This window comes from Cornus florida, unplaced genomic scaffold (genome assembly GCF_030987335.1).
Source record: "Cornus florida cultivar Cherokee Brave unplaced genomic scaffold, ASM3098733v1 CherokeeBrave_3.0.0_Hap2_Chr06, whole genome shotgun sequence".
Lineage (NCBI taxonomy): Eukaryota > Viridiplantae > Streptophyta > Magnoliopsida > Cornales > Cornaceae > Cornus > Cornus florida.
This window is the reverse complement of record NW_026775576.1, coordinates 29,653,683-29,681,068: the sequence shown is the minus strand read 5'-3', so window position 1 is coordinate 29,681,068 and position 27,386 is coordinate 29,653,683. Positions and strand designations below refer to the sequence as shown.

Genomic DNA, 27,386 nt, shown 5'->3' with positions numbered 1-27,386 from the left:
TAAAACAGACTATCTTTTCAAAATCTGACAAGATAGGGTGAAGAAGAAAAATTTTGAATCTTAATTACCATATATATATATATTGAATGTCTAGTTTTGAGGGCTTGAGAGAAAGTTCTTGTTACACTTGCACAGAGAGTATAGAGAGACGACTATGTGAAGAGAGAAACCAGACGTCCTTTCTCTTTCTATTCTTTTCCTTTTTTTTTTCTTTTTTTTTCTTTTTTGTAGGTGCCTTTCAGTACTAATTAGTTCTAATGCTGCCTCCCTAGTTCTTTTGGGTTTACATTTATATGTGCTTTCATTATGTATCTGAACTGTATTTAGGTATAATTGTGTAGTATATACTTCACCTTTCTCTCTCAAGTACCACTGTTCACTCCCGTCTATGTTCATCGAAGTTCTGTGTCTCCTCTCTTAGTAGATGTGCTCTGTTCATCAGAGGTTGAATTTCTCCAAGTTGGTGGTTCTATTGGATAAATTCCGTACTCAATTCAGGAAAAAGTTAATATGGATGGTCGGATCCGTTGGAAATTTGGGTCCTATGGGTTGTTGGATCAAGTGTATTGAAAGGTGGATGGTTTATTGGACAATCTCCACTATTTTCCCCTTTTGATCTAAGTATTGGGTTGGTTTTATTGGCTTCTATTTTAGTTCTAACTTTTTTTGGCCAATTGCTTATAAGTGCCGAGTTTTCATCTATGGCTCGTTAGGGTTGGTTGTTGCAAGTATTTATCTGTCGGTGGGTACGCCATTTGGGAAAGGATGTTTCGTTTCTTGTGGTGCGCCGTTTTCTTAGTCTTGTGTGCTGGTGTTTCTTTCACGTTTATGTAACGACCAGAACCTGTGGGTTCGAACCGTTAAACGGGTCCTTACTTGAACCCGATGTCAACTAAGTCAACACCGTTCATTCCTACATCAATATCTAACACACAAGTCAATCCAGGACCCAAGATACACTAAAGGCACAACCTAACAAAATATTCAAGTGAGCAGGTCAAAGGGGAAGGGTCGGTCGGTCAAAACTGTATGGTCCGCCGGCTAACTGAGATGGTCAGTCGGCCGAAACGATCCTCAATTATGCAAACTCTCGGGACTTTACTATAGTGGTCCTTCAGCCAACTGAAAGTGAAGTTCGACTGACTGATCCACAACTTGCTGAAACGACCTCCAAGATTGTATGCTCTCGGGATTTCTTTAAAATGAACTGTCGGCCGGCTGGTGATGGGGTGTCGGCCGACTGATAATGGAGTTTCGGTCGACCAACGATGAGGTTCGGTCGGCCGAAACAAGGCTTCTCATTTACTCAACTCACTGGAATGGCCTCGAGATGCCTGTCAGTCAGCTGATATACCTTATTAGCTGGCTGACATGCCCTGGAATGCTGCTATGTGCAGCCTGAAAGTCAAAAAATCTGGGTTCTTGATAAGCTAAACTTGATAATCACTCAATTCCGAATTTACGACAACAATGCATAATGATATACATCTAAACACATCCATAATTAATCACAAAATATTTTAGCATTTCCCATTCATTACAAAGATGCCAACATTGTTCCACATTTACATTAAACCACTGTCAATTATCATAATTAAATTACATGGCCATGCTCTACAATTGATACATAATGGAAATTTAAACTTTACAAAAGAATGGCTCATGTGCACAAAAGGAAGCAAAATAAACTTCAAGTCCTCGAACTAGACTTGTGGTGGACCGTCATCCGCCACTTCTTTTCCGAGCCTTGAAAAATGCTAATAATAGAGGAATGAGCACAATGACTCAGTAGGATGTTCCTAAGACACATCTCTTGAAACCCCGTGCATCCATAATGAATAGGAGTAAAGAAAATGGGATCATGCCTTACAGGGAGAAATACAACCACAATATCAATATCAACTGTCCAAGTCATGAATAATCTATGTTGTGCTATAAAATGTAATGCAATGCGATGCAATATAATGTCACTCCCCGTTTACAGAACATTTCTATTTCATCGTTCCAAACCGTTAATGCAATTCGACCCATAGTGCCTCTATGACATCACGAGGGAAGGGTTCGCTAGTTATCCTCGACCACATAGCACCTCAATGTCGTTGTCTAGACCTAGGTAGCTCAACCACACTAGAGTCTTTCCCTTGTTCCCTCTAGATTACATTAACACCACAGACCACTAGGTGCCTCCTAGGCGTCCGGGTTTTCGCAAACTTTTCATCAACAATTTTCCAAAACCTTTTTAAATGTCCTTTAAGTTAAAACTCTCTCATTTCATGCCCAATGATATGCAGGGATGTCTCATACTTTTCAATGCCATGTCTATAGAGAATTTGTAACTCATAAATTAACATGCTTCCATACTTCCAATTCTAACAATTTAAACATAATAAGCATAGAAAATCATCACATAAGCATGCTTTCTCACACAAATCATCTAATACACATAGGCATATAGTTCATATACAACATTTAAATCATTTTAGAGGAAATCAACACAAGTTTAACATGCTAAACCACAAATCATGGAAAAATTGACTTACAAAAGCCTAAGAAATCATGGATTAGGAACTCCTACATCAATTTGAAGAAAAGTTCCAATTTCCACCCCAAGCCCTAGAATTTCGAATTCCCCCAAAGGTGGCCAAATGGAGATTGGCTCCGATCAAAACGACGGCCTCGACGAGCTCTACAACTTTGCCCAAAATGATACTATCAAATTCCCGACGGACAAGGCTAGATCAAGCCTTGAATTTTAGGAGAAAAAGAAAAAGAAACTGAAAGGGGAGAAAGAGAGAGAGGCGTGGGATTTTTGAGAGAGAGAATGAGACCAAATAATGGTCTCTTGACCATTTAAGAAAAGGAAAAATGGTGGTGGGTCCCACCATAAATAAAATCCCACTATATTTCTATATACATAATTTAATTTTATTCCAACCACATAATTTAACACAATACCACAAAACTATACATAAAATAGTTATATATGACATGCAATGACCTGTGACGCAACCCTCGTGCACAACGATCCCGGTAGCAGGTCCCAACCGGGACCTTCCGGCCCGAAAAGCAAAAAAATGCCGAAATGACAACCAGTACGTTTCTAAGAGTCCTGAACTCAAGGAAATGTCCCAAACCACTCTCTGACACACCCGGCACACCCCACGGTATCTGGGCAGCAAAATAGGAAAAGACAAAAATACCCTTAAAAATCAAAAAATTCCAGAAATTAGAAAATGATAAAATTCAGGAACATTACATTCTCCTCAACTTAAAAGGATTTCGTTCCCAAAATCAAAGCGTACCTAGGGGAGAGAACAATGCTGGATACTTGGAGCAAACATCCTGTTCGAGCTCCCAAGTAGCTTCATCAACATCGTGATGCCTCCAAAGAACCTTCACCAATGGTATCATTTTGTCCCTTAACACCATCTGCTATGTGTCAAAGAACTGGACTGGTCCCTCTTTATAGGAGACATCCTCATCAATGTCCATATCAACCCAATCGAGAATGTGAGATGGATCCGGCTCATATTTCCGCAACATAGAAACATGAAAAACATTGTGAGCCCTGTCCAACTGTGGTGGCAATGCAAGCCTGCAGGCAACCTCTCCTATCCGGTCCAAAATCTCAAATGGTCCAATGAATCGTGGCGACAACTTGCCATTTTTCTCGAACCTTAGCAATCCCTTTCGTAGAGAAACTCGAAATATGGTCTCCCACCTCAAAGGATAGCGGTCGTCTCCACTTATCCGCATAACTCTTCTGTCGGCTCTGAGCTGTGAGCAACCTCTATCTGATCAGCTTAATCTTCTCAGTAGTCTCGAGTACAATGTCGGGTCCTAAGGCGGCTGTCTCGCCCACCTCAGTCCAACAGACTGGAGACCTATAAGGTCTACCATACAACGTCTCAAATGGAGCCATCTCAATACTTGCCTGATAACTGTTGTTGTAGGCAAACTCAATAAGTGGAAGGTGATCCTCCCAATTACCTCCCAAATCAAGTACACATGCTTGAAGCATATCCTCCAATATCTGAATGGTACGCTCCGCCAAACGCTGCGTGAAGTCTTTCCCAGAACTTTGAAGTGAATTTGGCATCCTTATCTGAAACAATAGATAATGGAACTCAGTGTAGCCGCGCAATTTCCTTCACATATAGCACACCAAGTGCCTCTGCATCATCTGTTGCCTTAATAGGCAAAAAGTGAGCCGTCTTGGTCAATCTGTCAATAATGACCCATACGGTTTAATTTTCCCTCCGCAACCTAGGAAGACCTGTCACAAAATTCATGGCAATCTGTTCCCATTTCCACTGCGCTACCGGCAATGGCTGTAGCAAACCCGCTGGTCTCTGGTGCTCGGCCTTCACCTGCTGACAGGTAAGGTATCTAGCCACAAACTGTGTAACATCATTCTTCATCATATTCCACCAATATTGACATCTTAAATTGTGATACATCTTAGTACCACCTGGGTGAATTGCAAAGCGAGAAGTGTGAAACTCCCGTAAGACTTCCTCACGACTAATTATAGGAACAACTAATAGACCCCTGAACCATTGACCTCCATCTGCATGTAAGGTCCAATCTTTCACTGTCTCGCTACTAGAGATCAAAGTGTGAATGACATCCAAATCTGGATCCTGTCTTTGTGACTCAATCACTCGTCCGACAAGAGTGGGTTGAGCCACGAGACTAAACAAGAATGCTAACTCACTGCCATTATCATCATCAAAACAGGATAATCCCATCTCCGCCAAATCCTACAGCATCATCCACTTCCGAATGGCTAAACCGACCAAAGTCCCATGAGATTTCCGACTTAAGGCATCAACTACCATAGTTGCCTTGCCCGAATGATACTGCAAATCAAAGTTATAGTTTTCTAAGAACTCAACCCATCGCCTCTGTCTGTTGTTTAGTCCTTTTGGGAAAAAAGGTACTTGAGACTCTTGTGATCCGAAAACACCTTAAATCTCTCGCCATACAAATAATGTCTCTAATACTTCAAAGCAAACACAACTGCCGCCAATTCCAAGTCATGAGTAGGGTAGTTAAGCTCGTGAGTCTTCAACTGTCGAGACCCATAAGCCACTACTCTACCATTCTGCATCAGCACACAACCCAAACTATTGTGTGAAGCATCACAATAAATCACATAACCCAAGCCACGCTCAGGTATTACCAACACTAGCACCATAGTCAACCTTGTCTTCAACTCCTGAAAGGAAGATTCACAAACTTCATTCCATGTAAATTTGATTCCTTTTTGGGTCAATCTAGTCATAAGAGTTGCCAAACGAGAATTTTTTTTTACAAATCTGCGATAATATCCCGCTAGGCCAAGAAAATTTCGAATCTTAAAAACATTTTGGGGCTGCTCCCAATTCAGAACTACTTCAATCTTTGATGGATCAACTGACACTCCACCTTCTGAGACGATATGTCCCAAAAATTTCACCTCTTGTAGCCAAAATTCACATTTCTCATATTTGGCGTACAAACGGTGCTCTTATAGCATCTGCAACACTATACTCAAATGGACTTCGTGTTCCTCCCGAGTCCGTGAATACCCAAGTATGTCATCCACGAAAACTACCACAAACTAGTGCAAGTAATCGTGGAAGACACGGTTCATTAAGTCCATGAATGCCGCTGACGCATTAGTCAAGCCAAAAGGCATAATAAGGAACTCATAATGTCCATACCATGTACGAATAGCGGTCTTCCAAATATCTTCATCCCTAACCCATAACTGATAATAGCTTGACCTCAAGTCAATCTTCGAAAAATAATTAGCTCCCTTTAACTGGTCAAACATATCATATATCCTTGGCAAATGATACTTGTTCTTGATGGTGGCATGATTCAACTTCCGATAATCAATGCACAACCTCAAAGAACCATCATTCTTCTTAGCAAACAAGACCGGTGCGCCCCACGGTGACACACTCGGTCGGATGAAGCCTTTCACCCCAAATCATCAAGCCGCTTCTTCAATTCTTCCAATTCAATCGGTGCCATACGATATGGTGCCATAAAAATTAGCGCGGTACTAGGCATCAAGTCAATAGCAAACACTACCTCTCGGTGTGGAGGCAACTCTATCAAGTCCTCCGAAAACACATCTAAAAAATCATGCACAACTTCTAAATAATCAACCCCACAAAACTCAACATCATCGTCAGCAAAAAGGCTAGCCAAGAAGAATGTCTGTCGATCTCGACCTCTAATGTTGTAAAATGAAGGAGTGAGAGAATCACACCGATGCCCCACAAAACAGAAGCAATCCCCATCCGAGGTACACACTGAAACTCTGCCCCTAAAGCAATCAATAATGGCTCTGAAAGTCAACAACCAGTCCATCCCAAGTATGACGTCAAATTCTGTCATCTCGAGAAGGATGGGATCGAACTCAAGTACTCATCCAGAAATGGTAATGGAACAGCCCCGATAAACTCTACCAAGAGTGACTAAACTCCTAATAGGCGTGTCAACACAAAGTGGTCTGTCTAACTGATTGACCTCCAAACCCAATGCCCGTGCAAATGATGAAACAATGAATGAATAAGAAGTACTGGAATCAAACAACACTCGACCCCAAGAATGGGACACAAGAAACGTACCCCTGACAACTGAAGGACTGGATGATGGATCGACTAGAGTGATTGCATACACACCACCTTGGGTCCTCTGCCCTTGAGACCATCTGCCTGATAACCAGACTGCTGAGTGGGTGCACTAGAAGAAGTCCCTCTGCCCGGTCAAGAACTCTGAGCTGTCATAACTGGCTGAGATGACTGAGGTGGTGGTGCCTGTCAAAACCCTGACTGTTCATTCTTCTACTTAATAGCTTTGAAACAAGTAACATTCGATTTAGAAGACCCAATGGACACTGAGGCTGTGGGTGCGGATCTGGCTGACTGCCGTCCTCTGAATTTGACTGTTCATTCTTCTGCTTTTTATGTGATTGACCCTTGGAGATGACACTCATGCTCTTACTGTTCTTATAGGACTCCCTAATAGCTTTGTTATCTTTGCTTTCGGCCTTAACCACTAAGGCCTTCCTCACTGCTTTTACATATTCGGTCAATTCTGCGGCGACCACAATTGGCCTAATGACGAGGTTAAGGCCATCAACAAATTTTTCTGTCTTCCCTTCCTCATTTTTAACAATCTCTGGTGCAAACCTCAAAAGAGATGTGAACTTGTTCTCATATTCAGGACTGTCATATTTCCTTGCTTTAAGCCATCAAACTCTTTCTTCAACTCCCTTCTCTTAGGCGCTGAAAAATACTTTTCATAGAAAAGTTTCTTGAAAGCATCATATGTCATGGTATCCACATTGTGGGTATGAGACATGGTCTTCCACTAAATCTTTACATCCCCAATAAAATTGTAAGTCGCCAAGGTAATCTTCAACTTGTCTGATGCCAAATTCATAGCGTTAAGATGCTTCTCTACCCTTTCCATGAAATTATCTGCAACAAGCAGATCTGGGCAGCCCTCAAACAAAGTCGGCATTAACTTCACAAAATTTGCAATATAATAAAGAGTCTCATCCGACTCACTTTTCTTTGAAGGTGGTGCCGGTGGTGACATAACCTGTGACGATGATGCCCTGAATGACTGAAACACATCATGCAAGACTGCCTGTACGGCCAACTTCAACTGCTCCTTACTTATCTAAAGAGGTGGATCAACGGTCTCCCTCGTTTGTCCCCCTCTTGGTGGGATCAAATTACGCAACAAGACATTTTCTTCAACTTACTCCTGATCCCTTTCTATGGGATTGGAGCGAGAACTTTTCTCGAGATCCCTTCGTGGTGGCATGACGCTAAAAAGAAGAAGAAACGAGTCAAAACAATGACACAAAAGTACACACAAGAACGGAGTCATCACACGAATGACTCGACAAGAATGACAACATTTGAACACATTCCATGCTCCCAAAAAAACCCGACCAATGATGAACATGGTCATACTATCACCATACAATAACACTGAACACTTAGCACGTAATCACAAAACAGGAAATCAAGTGGGCAATTAGGCATGCTTTTCAAACAATTTAAACACTTAACACATAAGCAATTAAACATGTAGTTCAACTTCCCCATGCAATCCTAGTTAGGCCTTACCCGTTGTCCTAATAGCATTCGAACCTTCGTTTTGATACCAATTTGTAATGACTTGAACTCGTGGGTCCGAACAGTTAAACGGGTCTTTACTCGAACCCGAGATCAACTAATTCAACACCGTCCATTCCTACATCAATATCTGACACATGAGTCAATCCAGGGCCCAAGATACACTAAAGGCATAACTTAACAAAATATTCAAGTGAGCAGGTCAAATGGGAAGGGTCGGCCGGCTGAAACTGCATGGTCGGCCGGCTGACTGAGATGATCAGTAGGCCGAAACGATCCTCAATTATGCAAACTCTCGGGACTTTGCTATAGTGGTCCTTCAGTTGACTGAAAGTGAGGTTCGGCGGATTGATCCACAAGGTCGGCCGGCTGAAACGACCTTCAAGATTGTATGCTCTCAGGATTTCTCTAAAATGAACTGTCGGCCGACTGGTGATGGAGTTTTGGTCGACCAACGATGAGGTTCGATCAGCTAAAACAAGGCTTCTCATTTACTCAACTCACTGGAATGGCCTTGAGATACCTGTCAGTCGGTTGATATACCTTGTTAGCCGGCTGACAAGCCTTGGAATGTTGCTATGTGAAGCCTAAAAGTCCAGCAATCTGGGCTCTTGATGAGCTAAACCTGATAATCACTCAATTCCGAATTCACGACAACAGTGCATAATGATATACAACTAAACACATCCATAATCAATCACAGAATATTTTAGCATTTCCCATTCATTACAAAGATGCCAACATAGTTATACATTTACATTAAACTACTGTCAATTATCATAATTAAATTACATGGCCATGCTCTACAATTGATACATTCTGGAAATTTAAGCTTTACAAAAGAATGGTTCATGTGCACAAAAGGTAGCAAAATAAACTTCAAGTCCTCGAACTAGACTTGTGGTGGACCGTCATCCGTCACTTCTTTCCCGAGCCCTGAAAAATGTTAATAACAGAGGGATGAACACAATGACTCAGTAGGATGTGCCTAAGACACACCTCTTGAAACCCCGTGAATCCACAATGAATAGGAATAGAGAAAATGGGATCATGCCTTACCGGGAGAAATACAACCACAATATCAATATCAACTATCCAAGTCATGAATAATCTATGCCGTGCTATAAAATGCAGTGCAATGTCACTCCCCGTTTACAAAACATTTCCATTTCATCGTTCCAAACCGTTAATGCAATCTGACTCATAGCACCTCTATGGCATCATGAGGGAAGGGTTGGCTAGCTATACCCGACCACATGACACATCCATGCCGTCGTCTAGGCCTAGGCAGCTCAACCACACTAGAGTCTCTCCATAGTTCCCTCTAGATTACAATAACACTACGTACCATTAGGCGCCTCTTAGGCGTCCGGATTTTCGCAAACTTTTCATCAAATTTTTCCCAAAACCTTTTTACATTTCCTTTAAATTAAAACTCTCCCATTTCATGTCCAATGATATGCATGGATGTCTCATACTTTTCAATGTCATATATATAGAGAATTTTGTAACTCATAAATCAACATGCTTCCATACTTCCAATTCTAACAATTTGAACATAATAAGTATGCTTTCTCAGACAAATCATCTAATAAAAATAGGCATATAATTCATATACAACATTTAAACCATTTTAGAGGAAATCAACACAAGTTTAACATGTTAAACCACAAATCATGGAAAAATTGACTCACAAAAGTCTAAGAAGTCATGGATTAGGAACCCTTACCTCAATTTGAAGAAAAACCCCAAATTTCCACCCCAAGCCATAGAATTTTCAAATTCCCCCAAAGGTGGCCAAACAGAGATTTGCTCCGATCAAAACGACGGCATCGACGAGCTCTACAACTTTGCCCAAAACGGTACTATCAAATTTCCGACGGACAGGGCTAGATCAAGCCTTGAATTTTAGGAAAAAAAGAAAAAGAAAATGAAAGGGAAGAGAGAGAGAGAGGCATGGGATTTTAGAGAGAGAGAATGAGACCAAATAATGGTCTATTGACCGTTTAAGAAAAGGAAAAATGGTGGTGGGTACCACCATAAAGAAAATTCCACCATTTTTTTATATACATAATTTAATTTAATTCCAACCACATAATTTAACACAATATCACAAAAATATACATAAAATAGTTATACATGACATGCAATAGACCCGTGACGCAACCCCCATGCACAACAATCCCGGTAGCGGGTCCCACTCGGGACCTCCGGCCCGAAAACCAGAAAAATGCCGAAATAGCAGCCAGTACATTTCTAAGAGTCCTGAACTCAAGAAAATGTCCCGAACTACTCTCTGACACACTCGGCACACCCCACGGTGTTCGGGCCGCAAAAAAGGAAAAGACGACAATACCCTTAAAAATCAGAAAATTCCAAAAATTAGAAAATGATAAAATTCAGGAGCATTACAGTTTAGGGTTGTTAGGCATTGGGCGTGTTCTTGCAGCAGGTTTGCTGCTCATTTCTCTTGCTCTGATCAGCACTCCCTCTTCTCCGGATGCCATTAACTATGGGTCGTGGCTGGTTGTCGCCAAAAAGATCTGTGAGGTTGGAAATCACTCGGTGCATAGGTTTTTTGATGCTGTCTGTTCTTGGTGGTGTTTTGTTGTTATAGACAAGGCTCACAATGATGGTGGTTCGCCGGCGATTGGTCAGTTCCCTCCGTTTGGTCATCGTGTAACCCAATGTCCCCCTCATTTCTCACGTCATACAATGTGGGGTCCGCTTTTGGCTCCATGGTTAAACTTTTATTTGTTGCTGCATGGGGAAAACGCAAGGACGGTTTGTTCTTGAACGGTTGGCCCACAAATTATAGATCACTATAATGTCAAGTACCTGATTGTAACTGTGGGCCTCTTCACTGGGGCTGATGTTCAGTTTGGTCTGGCATTAAGCCCATTTTTGTGGCCTGCAATTGAAAATGACCAATTGTCTATGGGTCTTCGTCGTTTGGACTGGGCATGGAATGCTTTTATGGGTGCAGGGTCTTTGTGCCCATACCTCATATTATGGTGGTATGGTGGTTTTGTTTGGGGTTTATCCTTATGCCTTTGCATAGGGTTGTTTCTTTGGTTGTGCTTTGTAGATGCGGTATAGCTTTTTCTTTTTGCCATGTTAAAAAATAATAATAATAATAATAATAATAATAATAAATATCTAAACTGTATTAAATAAATAATAATAATAAATTATTATTATTATTAAAGAATATGTGATATTTTTCCTAATAATAATAATAATAATTAATTAACTAATTAATTAATAAAAAACAATAGGTCTATGTTATGATTTCTCATAAATTGCCATTGTAATCTGGTTTTTATCTAATTCAGAACATGCATTTGGAGAATTATCAGAATATGAAGGCAAGAGGGGAAATATTATCTGTTACTATGATTTTACAGATTACATATTTTTTAAATTCCTTCAAAGCATGAAAAGGCTGCCAATTTATGGTTTGTTTCAGGAACAAATACTAAATTTTGGAAGAAAACTAAATATACCAACCAAAAACCTGAAAAGAAACACTAGAAGGAAAATGTAAAGAAACCACTTGACCTGCCTACAACCCATTAAGAAATTGGTATTGTTTCTTCAGTTTTTATTGTTCTGTAATTAGGCTTCTTTTGGCCATAAAGAATTGGGCTCTTTTAATTTTTCAAGGATAGAAAGGCATTCATGTTCTTTCACTGAACCAAAATGCTTGTACTTGTTACTATCATCTTCTTCAAAATGAAAATTAGAACCCCCCTCCTTCAACTTCCTCCTAATTCTCTCTACTCGCTCAAGAACTCGTTTAATTGCTATATCAAACGCATCTTCAATGTTCTCCAAACTTGACCTTGGATTTGCATATGCTATCCTAGGAATCAACTTTATAACCTCTTCCCTCTTAGCTAAGACTTCATGTTTTGGTATTTCAAGCAATGTCTTCTCAATGTTGGATCTATCTCTCTCTGGTATAAACACCGAATATTTTGAATAATTCTTAGGCAAATACCATATATATTGCAGATAGGCAGTACATGGATGGAAGAAAACCGGAATACACCCAACCAAAATCGAATCAAATTTTGATCGCCTAACGAATGAATCTCCAGGAGGCTGTAAGCAGAATGCAGAGTTACGAAACACCTTCGTCACTTGAACCGGGTCATTGCAATCACTAGAATTACAATCCAGAAACCAGCATTTCCTCCTCCCTGAAGAAGCTAGGCACTGGTTAATAATCCCACCCCGCATAAAACCTTGATTATCCTGATCGTGTCGCGGTCCACCCACAAATGAGAACAAGTAGGGTCTTTGCTGTCTTCGCAGCTTCTTTTGCCACTGGAAAACCTCATTGTTACTCGAAGGATGGAAACTTGTCGGATACGGAATCGAAAATTCATTATTGGACATTGGGTCTGCCTCAGTTATTAATGTTGTCATGTTCTTAGCTTCTGGTAATGACATGAACCTATTGGCCAAATCAGAATTGTTTCTAATTTGTCTCGTGAAAACCCAGGTGACCTTCCCTGCAACAAAGAAATGGTCTCTACCCAACATATACTCCCACTCGGGTTTCTCAGCGAGCCACTCGACCAAATCAAGAGGGACAGAGTCCCTCACCGGTGCGTTAGAAGCCCAGCTGTGGGCCTATTCAAGTCCGGCATAAAAGGGTACATAAATTGCTGAAGCCAGAGATGAGTCATTTGTCAAGCACTTGTGCTGCCTCATTCTGTTATGAAAAATGACTTCCAACATGTATTGGTTTGTCCCAAACCAACCTTCTTGATTTTGGAGAACCCCATTAGAATTTGCAGCCACCTGAGGACCTAGACCCTTGTTCAACATGGACTGGCACGTAGCCAACCATTTGTGTTTGGCCAAACAATTAATGAGGAAGTCATTATTGAACCGGCTAGGAAGATCATGAACATAGATGTATCGACCTGAGCACGAATCCTGATCAGGTGTCACCTGCAATTCACTTTGTTTACTAGGCTGCAGCTTGGAGACCGTTGCAGATATGATTACTGGACTATGAATATTGTCTGCAAAGAAATCTGAACCATGAAAGCAAAGCAATAGAAACCTAGGAGGAAGCTGATCATGAAAGCACACCGCCACTTTTTGATGAATGATTTCAACATATGGGTTTTCATGGGTGATCATCAAACTCGAACAAAAATATTAAATCAATAAAGCCTTGGTAGGTACTCAAAGTACACCATAGAAAAGGAGCAGAAGAATTTCATGGTGGAGCAAAAATAATGTTGGGTTTGAGGTTGTCTGAAGCCTCTCTATCCACGTATTTATTATGATTTTATTAATTAGTCTATTTATATCAATTTATTGGGCATTATATTCAGTTACCAATTCTTATTTTCACATTGAAATCATGAATTGATGATCGCCCTGTCAGTTTCTGGAAAAACATTTCAGAATTGATCTCAATGTTCTTACTTTTATGGTTTTACCACATCCGCGTGGGAGGCACCTTGCATGGATCCGTCTAATCCGACAAACCTTGGATAACATCTTGATAATAAAAAAAACCAATAACACCTCGGTAATTATTAATAAAAAAAATTAAGCGATATTCCCACTCTTTTATATTTATTATTTACACTCCAATAAAAAAAGAAATGACTTTGACACTTTTTTATATTTGCACTCCAATACAAGGAAATGACTAGTCTAACGCTAATTTTTTATTTTATTTTATTTAACACTAACTCTACATAAGTGAATGATTAATTTATTTTTATTTAAATTACACAACTACCCTCTCAAAAAATTCAGGATTGTGGAGCAAGAGACCCACCACTGTAGTCACCATTTTGAGATCCAAATAATTCTTGTCAAAAAATAAAAGGTAAATTTCACCTACACCCTCTAATCTTTGCCAATATTTCACTCACATCTCTTTACGTTTCATAATTCCAACTAACCGCGGTCCAGTTTAATAACGAAAATGTGTGCTTTTATGATACTGGTCATGAATTATATATGGATATTTATAAAAAAAATTGTAACTAAATCGAAAGACAAAAATACCCTTCTTATTACTCTCTCTCATTCTCTCTCTATGCACACGTGTTTATAAGTGAATTATTTCAACTCCACGCTTTCTTTCCTTTAAATCAAAATTCAAGCATATACCCATTACACACTACATGTATAATAACCAAGGAAGGCATCATCTACATTCAAACATTTGTTTATATACAATCAAATAAATTAGGGAAAATTCCTTGATAGTCCTACTTTTAGGCTTCGGTGATCTTAAATCAACGCCTTTCAATCGGGCGAGCTTCATCACAGTTAGGTGAGTTTTGGTTCAATTCAGCAAGCGTTACTTCTATTCTGGCTGGTATGTTTCAGTTTTGTGTGCTGCAGTACGGTGACCAGTAGCGACTAGAGAGCCTGGTGAAGTAAGTTCAGTTACGGTTCCGTCTAGCTCTAGTTAAACCCAGCAGTTCCGGCAAGCCTCGTATAGACCAAACAGTCCGATGTGTTTTCAGTTGGGTGCATTTCAGTCCAGTGACAACCTATAAAATATCAGAGATCAACTCTGGTGAGATTTTAGAGCTTTGGCGACCATAGCTTAGCAATTAGTTCAGGCGATCATTATGAACATCTCCTTTCCGGCGTGTTTCAGTTCCATCTCCGGTGAACACCATTTAAAACACAAACCGAGTGAAGAATTTTAGTGTACAGTCTGGCGAGCTTCCTTTTGTATCAGTCCAGTGAAGAGTACAGAGAACAGTTCCGGCAAGCCTTGGATAACACAATTCAGGTGAGCTCCAAACGTACCGACGACCATAATATTAATATTAGGCACATTCAAGTCAAGTTGTAGACATTAGAAGAAACTAAAATTAAACCTAATTAAAAAGAAGTACAAATCTAAAATATCTGGTAGAAAAAGGACCAAAAAAAAAAAAAAAAAAAACAAATTTTTTATAATTTTTTTACCACTATTTGTAAATTAAATTTTTTATATAATTTTTTTTTTTTGAAAATTTATATATGTTATATACAATATATATGTATATTATATATATATTAAGACTCGAGGAAGGGCCTGAGCGGTGCGGCATGAGCGGATGAGCGAGTGGATAGGATACAAATACCACTTAAAGAGAAACATGACTATAGTATGTTTTACCCAGGCAACGAGATTAGTTTGAGTCCATTAATAATGAATAGGTTATTTAGATCTTTCTCTTTAGTAAGCTCTAGATCCAGAGCTAGTACTAGTGTACTTCCTCCAATTCCAAACATAGTCAATAAAGAAGAATATCGAATTAAAGATACTAATTTAGACTTTAGTGATTGGAATATTCTCAGAGTTCCAACTAGAGAATTCTACAAAACCAGTTTCCTTAAGTCTACCTTTCTTAGTGAATACACTGTCAAGACAGTTGAACAAATTTATTCCCTGTCTAGAGAACATGAAAAATGTCAGTTACTCACAGCTAAGTCAATCCAAGTCATAGAGATCGTGGATACAACTTCATCCACATAGGTCTAGTTCAAGTAGCACTCAAACCATTTACCAATACAGGACTTAATGTCTCTGTGTTTCTAGCCCTCCGAGATGCTAGGTTTATTGACTATGAAACTAACCTCTTAGGAATAGTTGAAACTAGTCTTTGTAATGGCCCAGTTCATTTTAATTGTTACCCAGATCTAACTCTTAGTTTAAGTGACCTTCATCTATTGAAAGCCTTAACCCTTAATGTTAAAACATTAGGTTACCCTATGCTTCCAGGATCATAACCTTTAGGTTTGATCTATAGGATTTATTATAAAACAAGGAAAACTAATCTTAATGTCAAAGCCATTAAGAAAGATATAAAAGGTCATACCCTACTGATTGAGAGCAGTACCCCTAACGCTAATATTCAAATAAAGAAAACTATTGCTTGGTGAGATATTTCACTGCCCAATGAATGGACTCTTGAGAATGAGAATCACCTAGTCAAAATAAATAATGATATTAGTAATCTTGATAGAGTGTAGGAATTTCTTGGCGGAACAGTCAGAATAAACTTTGATGAACAACGCTTTCTGACTCGCTCACGTTCTTCTACTTCCTTTGATAGACCAGATGGTAGTTTATTAGACAAAGAAAGTGAAGTTCCTTCTCTAGATAGAAAAAATTCTCGTTTTCATCCCCAGCCAAAAGATACTAAGTTAAAAGGTATTCAAATAGAAGAACAAGCTACTCACCCTTGTTATGTTACTCCCCAATCTAACAAATCTAGGTCTACACCTACCTTTCCTACACTTTCTAATTTTATTGCAAACCTTAATGCACTAAACCCTCAGTTAAATACTATTAGGAAACCTTTTAAGTATAATCTTTCAAAATTACATGATGACTACTCATCCCCAAGTAACAAAGAAATGAGAAAATCTTTTCGCAAAACCCATACTGAAAAAGAATAAAAGAAGATCCTCCGTCATTAGCAAACATTCCTGATAGAACACCAGCTAGAAATCAAATTTTTTTATTATCTAGAAAACTGTCATTACAAAGTCAATGTCCTAACTAAAGTTAATTGGAAAACCTTTGATACAACAACAATCTCCTTATCCCATCCTCCCCAGGAAAATGTAATTCTTGATCACATGGGAGCTGAAATCATAGCCTCTCCCTTAAAAGTCAGTACCACAGCTGATGCTGATGCAAGAAAAATAATTGAACAAAATAACTTCACTAACCAGTATTTACACACTCTTGGTACCCAATTAGACAAAATTGAGCTCTCATTAGCCCAACCTCCCAATCTTCCAGTAAAAACTCGTACTACTTCTTCCATGGAAACACCCATTATTTCTATGCCTACACACAGAATAGGTCTTCCAGCAGCCTTGCCAGATCCTTCTGTTATCCTTCAAACCCTCGAAAAAGGTAAATCCCAAGTCAAAGACGAAAAAGTTATCACTGTAATCAATAATACTGACAATTTTGATAGCTTCTCCTTTGATAATTCTAGTTACCCCTTTGACATTCAGAGGATTGAGAATGCTTTCTCTAACCTAGAACTCAATCGTTTAACTTATAAACTAGTCAACCCCACTAGTTTTACCAAAAATTGGTACCCAAGACCGACGCCTCCTGATCTCTAATATGAAAAACGAAATATCCAAAATCAATTCTCCGTTTCTTCAGATAAACTTTATGAATGGAATATAGATGGTTTATCTGAATAGGAAATTCTCAATAAACTCAGTTATATATCCATGATAGCTAACAATTATGTGACTTCACATAACCTTAGTCAACCAGAAATAGTTGATTTACTTACTTCGGGATTTTCAGGAATGTTAAAATCATGGTGGGAAAAATATCTCACTGAAGATTCTCGTGATAAGATAAAAAATGCTTTCCAAAAAGATAACAATGGCCTTCCCATCTTTGATGAAACCATAAGACGTGGTTTTCCTAATGGAGTTAACACACTAGTCTATACCATAGTTAAACACTTCATAGGTACTCTAACTAACATCACTTTCAGAATACATGACCAGCTTACCAACCTTACTTGTCCAACCATGAGTGATTTTAGGTGGTACAAAGATGTATTCCTTTGCAGATTCATGCTTAGAGTTGATAGTAATAAACCATTTTGGAAAGAAAAATTCATTAATGGCCTGCCAATCTCTTTGCCCACAAAATTAGAGATACTTTTGGTAAAGCCACAGGTAACATTAATTATGATAAACTCACTTATTGCAATATCATTAGCTTAATCCAAAAAGAAGGATTAAGGATGTATATTGACATGAAAATCAGTAACCAGTTACAAGATGATAAGAAACGAGCTAAATATGAAATGGGAACCTCCTGTGAACAGTATGGTCTTCCTCCTATAGCTCCCTCAAGACCAAGCCCTACAAGAAAACCTACAACAGTCACAAAGGTTATTGTAGGAATTACAAGAATAGAAAATCAGTATTCCCTAAAAATGAATACTATTCTAAAGAAAAGTCTAGACCATAAAGAAATTCCGTAAAAACACTTCTAGACAAAAAGATAACAAAGATACCAAAGATGTTTGTAAAATTAAATGCTACAAATGTGGTCGACTAGGTCACTTTGCAAAAGATTGTTATGCGAAAAAAGAAGATCAATCAGTTGCACATTTCTGATGAAATTAATGACTCTATCTACCAAATACTCTAGCTAAGAGACACTGATGATAGTAGTAGTGACCCAGAAGTCAGTTTTTCATCCCAGTCATCTGATAATTCTCCTAGGTCTCCCAACATTACATTAGGATGTAAAGATAGTTGCTGCAATCCCAATAAGTCACTTAATATTCTAACAAAAACTGATAAACAAGAGCATCTACTTATTGATTTAATCAGCAAAGTAGATGACCCTTAGCTAAAAAACCTTATATCTTAAAAAACTTAAGGTATTATTGGGTAACTCAGAAACTGAACCCCCAACGGTTAGTAAACCCAATTTTAGCCTATATAAAACATTAGAAAGGTTAAATAACCAGCCTAAAGAAGCCACCATTCAGGACCTTCGGGCAGAAATTAACATAATCAATACCGAAATTAAAAATCTCAAGTTAGAAAACTAAGTCATAAAAAATGATGTCAAGGAGTTAAACACAAACCCGTTTCCCTTCAAAGGAAAAGAATCACCTGATGAAGAAGGCTCTGAACATTCAATACATTCAGAACCCTCTCAAAAACTCCAAACTTTAAATCACATACATTCCAGAAATGGTATCCTAAAGTTTTCCTTATCATCAACAAAGATTTCAAACTTGAAGTCATTGCTTTGATTGATACGGGATCTGATCTTAATTGCATTCAGGTAGGTCTCATACCAACCAAATACTATGAGAAAATCTATGAAAGGCTAAACTCAGCTAATGGAAGTAAAATGGATATAAAATACAAGTTATCTAAAGCTCATATTTGTCAAAACAATGTATGTTTCAAGACATCCTTTGTTTTGGTAAAAAATATAACTGATAAGTTAATCCTAGGAGTTCCATTTATCTACCTCCTTTATCCATTCACTACTAATAATGAAGGATTAGTCACTCGTCCTTTTGGACAAGAAGTCCAGTTTAAATTCCTAAGCCCCCCCTCTAGGAAAGAATTAAAATCAGTAATTGATTCCTCTGTTTCCAAATCCGTAAACCTACTTCAAAGTAAAACTCAACAGTTCGGATTTTTAAGAGAAGAAGTCAATTATAAATGCATTGATGATTAGTTAGCCGATCCAGTGCTTCAACAAAAAATTCAAGATTTCGTACAACAAATTAGAAACCAAGTTTGTTCTAATCTTCCAACTGCCTTTTGGCATCGAAAACGACATTCGGTTAGGTTACCTTACATTAAAGGCTTTAGGAGAAGACACATTCCCACTAAGGTAAGACCAATCCAAATGAGTCCTGAAGTTATGGAATTTTACAAGAAAAAATTTCTGATCTTTTACGTAAAAAGATCATTAGAGAAAGCAAGTCACCCTTGTCATGCCCAGCTTTCTATGTTCAAAAAAATTTTGAAATAGAGAGAGGAGTTCCTTGTCTAGTTATAAACTACAAGCCCCTTAATATGGTTTTAGAATGGATTAGGTATCCTATTCCCAATAAGAAGGGCCTTATTAGCCGCCTGAGTCAGGCAGTCATTTTCTTTAAATTTGATATGAAGTCAGGATTTTGGCAAACTCGTTTGAGAAAAAAAGATAGGTATAAAACTGCTTTTTCCACTCCCTTTGGTCATTATGAGTGGAAAATCATGCCCTTAGGATTAAAAAATGCCCCAAGTGAATTTCAAAATATAATGAATGATATTTTTAATCCTTATAGTCATTTTTCCATTGTTTATATTGATGACATTCTACTCTTTCTTCCAGTCAAAGACGAAAAAGTTATCACTGTAATCAATAATACTGACAATTTTGATAGCTTCTCCTCTGATAATTCTAGTTACCCCTCTAACATTCAGAAGATTGAGAATGCTTTCTCTAACCTAGAACTCAATCGTTTAACTTATAAACGAGTCAACCCCACCAGTCTTACAAAAAATTGGTACCCAAGACCGACGCCTCCTGATCTCTAATATGAAAAACGAAATATCCAAAATCAATTCTCCGTTTCTTCAGATAAACTTTATGAATGGAATATAGAAGGTTTCTCTGAACAGGAAATTCTCAATAAACTCAGTCATATATCCATGGTAGCATACAATTATGTTACTTCACATAACCTTAGTCAACCAGAAATAGTTGATTTACTTACTTCGGGATTTTCAGGAATGTTAAAATCATGGTGGGAAAAACATCTCACTGAAGATTCTCGAGACAAGATAAAAAATGCTTTCCAAAAAGACAACAATGGCCTTCCCATCTTTGATGAAACTATAGGACATGGTATTCCTGATGGAGTTAACACACTAGTCTATACCATAGTTGAACACTCTATAGGTACTCCAAGTAACATCACTTCCAAAATACATGACCAGCTTACCAACCATACATGTAATTCTCCTAGTAGTGACCCAGAAGACTCTATCTACCAAATACTCCAGTTAAGAGACACTGATGATAGTTGTAGTGACCCAGAAGTCAGTTCTTCATCCTAGTCATCTGATAATTCTCCTAGTTCTCCTAACATTACATTAGGATGTAAAGATAGTTGCTGCAATCCCAATAAGTCACTTAATGTTCTCACAAAAACTGATGAACAAGAGCATCTACTTATTGATTTAATTAGCAAAGTAAATGACCTTGAGTTAAAAACCTTATATCTTAAAAAACTTAAGGTATTATTGGGTAACTCAGAAACTGAACCTCCAACAGTTAGTAAATCCAATTTTAGCCTATATAAAACATTAGAAATGTTTAATAACCAGCCTAAACAAGCCACCATTCAGGACCTTCAGGCAGAAATTAACATAATCAAAACCGAAATTAAAAATCTCAAGTTAGAAAACCAAGTCATAAAAAATGATATCAAGGAGTTAAACACAAACCCTGTGTTTTCCTTTAAAGGAAAAGAATCATCTGATGAAGAAGGCTCTAAACATTCAATACATTAAGAACCCTTTCAAAAACTCCAAACTTTAAATCGGATTTCATTCCAGAAATGGTATGCTAAAGTTATCCTTATCATTAACAAAGATTTCAAACTTGAAGTCTTTGCTTTGATTGATACGGGAGCTGATCTTAATTTCATTAAAGTAGGTCTCATACCAACCAAATACTATGAGAAAACCTCTAAAAGGCTAAGCTCAGCTAATGGAAGTAAAATGGATATAAAATACAAGTTATTTAAAGCTCATATTTGTCAAAACAATGTATGTTTCAAGACATCCTTTGTTTTGGTAAAAAATATGACTGATAAGTTAATCCTAGGAGTTCCATTAATCTACCTCCTTCATCCATTCACTACTAATAATGCAGGGTTAGTCACTCGTCGTTTTGGACAAGAAGTCCAGTTTAAATTCCTAAGCCCCTCCTCTAGGAAAGAATTAAAATCAGTAATTGATTCCTCTGCTTACAAATCCGTAAACCTACTTCAAAGTAAAACTCAATAGGTAGGATTTTTAAAAGAAGAAGTTTATGATAAACGCATTGATGATCAATTAGCTGATCCAGTGCTTCAACAAAAAATTCAAGATTTTGACCAATAAATTAGAAACCAAGTTTGTTCTGATCTTCCAATTGGCTTTTGGCATAGAAAATGACATTCGGTTAGGATACCTTACATTAAAGGCTTTAGGAGAAGATATATTCCCACTAAGTCAGGACCAATCCAAATGAGTCCTAAAGTTATGGAATTTTGCAAGAAAGAAATTTCTGATCATTTACATAAAAAGATCATTAGAAAATGCAAGTCACTCTGGTGATGCCCAACTTTCTATGTTCAAAAAAATTCTGAAATAGAGAGAGGAGTTCCTCATCTAGTTATAAACTACAAGCCCTTTATTAAGTTTTTTGAATGGATTAGGTATCCTATTCCCATTAAGAAGGACCTTATTAGCCGCTTGAGTCAGGCAGTCATTTTCTCTAAATTTGATATGAAGTCAGGATTTTGCCAAATTCGTTTGAGAAAAAAAATATAGGTATAAAACTACTTTCACCACTCCCTTTGGTCATTATGAGTGGAAAGTCATGCCCTTTGGATTAAAAAATGCCCCAAGTGAATTTCAAAATATCATGAATGATATTTTTAATCCTTATAGTCATTTTTCCATTGTTTATATTGATGACATTTTACTCTTTTCAAAGTCAATTGATGAACACTAGAAACATTTAAAAACGTTTCTTGCTGGCATCCAAAAAAATGGTCTTGTAGTCTTTGTTTCAAAAATCAAGTTATTCCAAACCAAAATCTGCTTTTTAGATAATCACATTCACCAAGGCCAAATCTGTCCTATTGACCGATCAATCTAGTTTGCCGATAAATTCTCTAATGAAATTCTTGATAAGTCACAACTCCAGAGGTTCTTAAGATCTCTCAATTATATTTCTGATTTCTACAAAGGTCTTCGTAAGCAATGTAAACCACTCTTTGATTGTCTTCAAAGTAATCCTCCTCCATGGACTTCTGTTCATACTAGTATAGTCAAATCTATCAAGCAATATGTCAAGTCATTGCCTTGTCTTGGCATTCCAACTACTGATTCTTTCAAAATCATTGAAACTGATGCCTCAGACATTGGTTATGGTGGCATCCTTAAACAGCGGGTCAATCTAAATGCACCTGAACAATTGGTTCGGTTCCATTCTGGTGTTTAGACAAAAGCACAAAGTAATTAAACTACTATTAAAAAAGAAATTTTATCTATTGTTTTATGTATTAGTAAATTTCAAGATGATATTTTAAATCAAAAGTTTTTAGTTCAAGTTGATTGGTAAAGTGCAAAATATGTTTTAGAAAAAGATGTTGAAAATATTGCTTCGAAACAGATTTTTGCCCGGTGGCAAGCCATATTAAGTATATTTGAGTTTGAAATATAATATATTAAAGGCAGTATCAATTCCATTCCATATTTTCTCACTAGAGAATTCTTGTAGAAATCTAATGGCAGACTGAGAGCCTCCCCAGAGGCCTCAACAAGTTAAACCATTTGATATTTGCTCAGGCAAAGCTCCAGTTACCAGATTACAGTCACAATCCTCTTCTGCCCTAGCAGTGGTCAACCGGTTCCAACCACTTACCTCCCAATCAACCTTTAAGTCAGCTCTGGTCAATCCAGCACCAGACCCCTTCCAAGTCCAAACACAAGTTCCAATCCAGTCCCAAGTCCAAAAATCATCTACTAGAAAGCCATCAAGTCCATATTATGAAAAAGCACATGTTGTTCTATTCCACATCGAGCCACACCTTAGTCACATTAAGGACCCTATAGAATTAGCTCGCTCTTATTTTCCAAGTAACCTTCACTATGCCCCAAATTATCCTCATAAAACTCTTGGGTTTTACAGAGATATATTATACCATACAGAGTCCATCACCATTAAGACAACTTATTATCACAATGATTCTTCCAAAGTCATTTACCACTCCCTATATATCCGACGGATTATCTCCATAGAAGAATGGGGCAATCATCCCTACTTACCCCTACTACTGCCTAATCATAATATTCAGTTTACATATTATGATTATGTATCAGCCTGGTCCTCCATATTCTTATACCAAAATGAGTCATATACTCATTCCTGGTTTCTTAATTTTGATAGTCATTTCAAAAGTCAACTCCTTACCTGGTTTCTGCATTGGTAGTCTCATCATGGCGCCATTCCAGATATCTTGCCACTTTTCCTTGTAGATCAAGTCAAATACTTCCACATAGTTCAGAAAGTTAACAAACACAGTTCACAATTCCCAGTCCTCTTGTGATTTTGCTGCAACTATAAGGTCCCATGGATATTCAAATGGCAATACGATATCCACGATAACATGCTCATCCGTCGCCACTATGTTCAATGGTGGGACATTTTCAAAATTGACAGAATTATTGGGTATGTTGAAGATAATTACCCAAAGCAAACCTCAAGACAAGTCACTCCACCCCCAAAACAAGCTATTCAACAAAAACAGTCTTCTCCAACAAACACTATTACATCTACCAAGTCTCGGAAACATACTCCGAAGTTAGAAATTAAGGAACTTAAAAGGATGGCAGCCACATTGACTGATCGCATCCAAGAACTATCCCAAGATGAAGAAGAAGCAGATGATGCTTCCTCTACTGCTGAGTCAAGTCACCCATAAGATCCTTGTTATGATCTTCAAAATGCCCATAATCCATTTGAATTCGAGGCCAGAAAAAGTCAAAATCACTATTTGGTCAGAGTTACTATTTGCTACAATACCAAGTCAACATTACTATTTATTACAGTACTGTCGGCAGATCACTATTTCTACAGTCACCCGACAAAACACTATTCATCAACAGTGCCGTCGCTGTCAGTACAAAAGGATAGGAACAGTAACATCTACAGTAAACCTCAGTCAGAAAAGTCAGAAGCATCTTTCAAAGCCAAAAGTTATGTTGCAGATTCTGGAAAGATGTCTTTAACAGTCCTCCAACAGTATAGGAACCTAGATATAAAGAGAAAAACAAGTCCATCGGATAGGCAAGCTTCATTCAGAGGGAACTCAGGCTTCAGTTTTCATATTATCAGTCTTCATTTGTACTATTCATATTTTCCTATCTTCGTTGTATTACATCTCCAGTATGCTGTATACAACCATCTACTAGTAATCTATCAGTTTGTAAGTTATTTTCATTATATCAATTTGTAAATTATTTTCATTATATTCTGTTGTAATTATCTTTCATTAATACTCAGTTAATTTATTTTCAATTTATTTTTCATTAATATCATTTTAGTTAATCTATTTTTATTCCTTGTCTCTTTCAAATCTATTTGTCTCAGTTATAGCATCCTATTAATTGATTCTCATCTTGTAGTACTCCGTCTTCTTCCTGTGAGTCTAGATCCAAATAGTAAGTCCTAGATAGTAAGACCCGAGGAAGGGCCTGAGTGGTGCGGCATGAGCGGATGAGCACGTGGATAGGATATAGATACCACTTTGAGAGAAATATGACTAGAGTATGTTTTAACCAGCCAACGAGATTAGTTTGAGTCCATCAATAATGAATAGGTTATTTAGATCTTCCGCTTCAGTAAGCTCTAGATCCATAGCTAGTACTAGTCTGCCTCCTCCAATTCCAAACATAGTCAATGAAGAAGAATTTAGACTTTAGTGATTTGAATATTCCAAGAGTTCCAACTAGAGAATTCTACAAAACCAGTTTCCTTAAGTCTACCTTTCTTAGTGATTACACTGTCAAGACAGTTGAACAAATTTATTCCTTGTCTAGAGAACATGAAAAATGTCAATTACTCGCAGCTAAGTCAATCCAAAGTTATAGAGATTGTGGATACAACTTCATCCACATAAGTTTAGTTCAAGTAGCTGTCAAATCATTTACCAATACAGGACTTAATGCCTCTGTGTTTCTAGCCCTCCGAGATGCTAGGTTTATTGACTATGAAACTAGCCTCTTAGGAATAGTTGAAACTAGTCTTTATAACGGCCCAGTTCATTTTAATTGTTACCCAAATCTAACTCTTAGTTTAAGTGACCCTCATCTATTGAAAGCCTTAACCCTTAATGTTAAAATATCAGGTTACCCTATGTTTCCAGGATCACAACCTTTAGGTTTGATCTATAGGATTTATTATAAAACAAGGAAAACTAATCTTAATGTCAAAGCCATTAAGAAAGATATAGAAGGTCATTCCCTACGGATTGAGAGCAGTACCCCTGACGTTAATATTCAAATAAAGAAAACTATTGCTTGGAAAGATATTTCACTGCCCAATGAATGGACACTTGAGAATGAGAATCACCTAGTAAAAATAAATAATGATATTAGTAATCTTGATAGAGTGCAGGAATTTCTTGACGGAACAGTCAGAATAAGCTTTGATGAACAACGCTTTCTGACTCGTTCACGTCTTTCTACTTCCTTTGATAGACCAGATGGTAGTTTATTAGATAAAGAAAGTGAAGTTCCTCCTCTAGATAGAAAAAATTCTCATTTTCATCCCTAGCCAAAAGATACTAAGTTAAAAGGTATTCAAATAGAAGAACAAGTTACTCACCCTTGTTATGTTACTCCCCAATCTAACAAATCTAGGTCTACACCTACCTCTCCTACACCTTCTAATTTTATTGCAAACCTTAATGCACTAAATGCTCAGTTAAATACTATTGGTAACCCTTTTAAGTATAATCTTTGAAAATTACATGATGACTACTCTTCCCCAAGTAACAAAGAAAAGAGAATCTTTTCACAAAACCCATACTAAAAAAGAACAAAATAAAATCCTTCATCAATGGCAAACATTCATGATAGAACAGTAGCTAGAAATCAAATTTTTTGATTGTTTAGAAAACTGTCATAACAAAGAATGTCCTAACTAAAGTTAATTGGAAAACCTCTGATACAACAACAATCTCCACTTCCCATCCTCCCCTAGAAAATGTGATTCTTGATCACATGGGCGCTGAAATCACTGCCTCTCCCTTAAAAGTAAGTACCACAGCTGATGCTGATGCAAGAAAAATAATTGAACAAAATAACTTCACTAACCAGTATTTACCCACTCTTGGTACCCAATTAGACAAAATTAAGCTCTCATTAGGCTAACCTCCCAATCTTCCAGTAAAAACTCGTACTACTTCTTCCTTGGAAACACCCATTATTTCTATGCCTACACATAGAAAAGGTCTTCCAGCAGCCTTGCCAGATCCTTCTGTTATCCTTTAAATTGAAACCATCCTCAAAACCCTCGAAAAAGGTAAATTCCAAGTCAAAGACGAAAAAGTTATCACTGTAATCAATAATACTGACAATTCTGATAGCTTCTCCTCTGATAATTCTAGTTACCCCTCTAACATTCAGAAGATTGAGAATGCTTTCTCCAACCTAGAACTCAATCTTTTAACTCATAAACGAGTAAACCCCGCTAGTCTTACCAAAAATTGGTACCCAAGACCAATGCCTCCTGATCTCCAATATGAAGAATGAAAAATCCAAAATCAATTCTCCGTTTCTTCAGATAAACTTTATGAATGGAATGTAGATGGTTTATCTGAATAGGAAATTCTCAATAAACTCAGTCATATATCCATGGTAGCTAACTATTATGTTACTTCACATAACCTTAGTCAACCAGAA

The 27,386-nt window shown here is 37.6% G+C and overlaps 1 protein-coding gene and 1 pseudogene across 1 annotated transcript; both read right to left on the bottom strand.

Annotated features, from left to right (window-relative positions):
* Nucleotides 1-5,970: 5,970 nt before the first annotated feature.
* On the bottom strand, nt 5,971-6,393 carry LOC132313904 (uncharacterized). The gene has a single exon (XM_059812840.1). It carries the CDS (start codon nt 6,391-6,393, stop codon nt 5,971-5,973), a length of 423 nt encoding a protein of 140 aa, XP_059668823.1.
* Nucleotides 6,394-11,768: 5,375 nt separating this feature from the next.
* Nucleotides 11,769-13,310, bottom strand: LOC132313903 (probable xyloglucan galactosyltransferase GT11; annotated as a pseudogene).
* Between the last annotated feature and the right edge of the window lie 14,076 nt (nt 13,311-27,386).

Bases quoted from the DNA above. Each gene is read 5' to 3' on its own strand.
- LOC132313904 (XM_059812840.1), bottom strand. From the start codon at position 6,393: ATGACAGAATTTGACGTCATACTTGGGATGGACTGGTTGTTGACTTTC.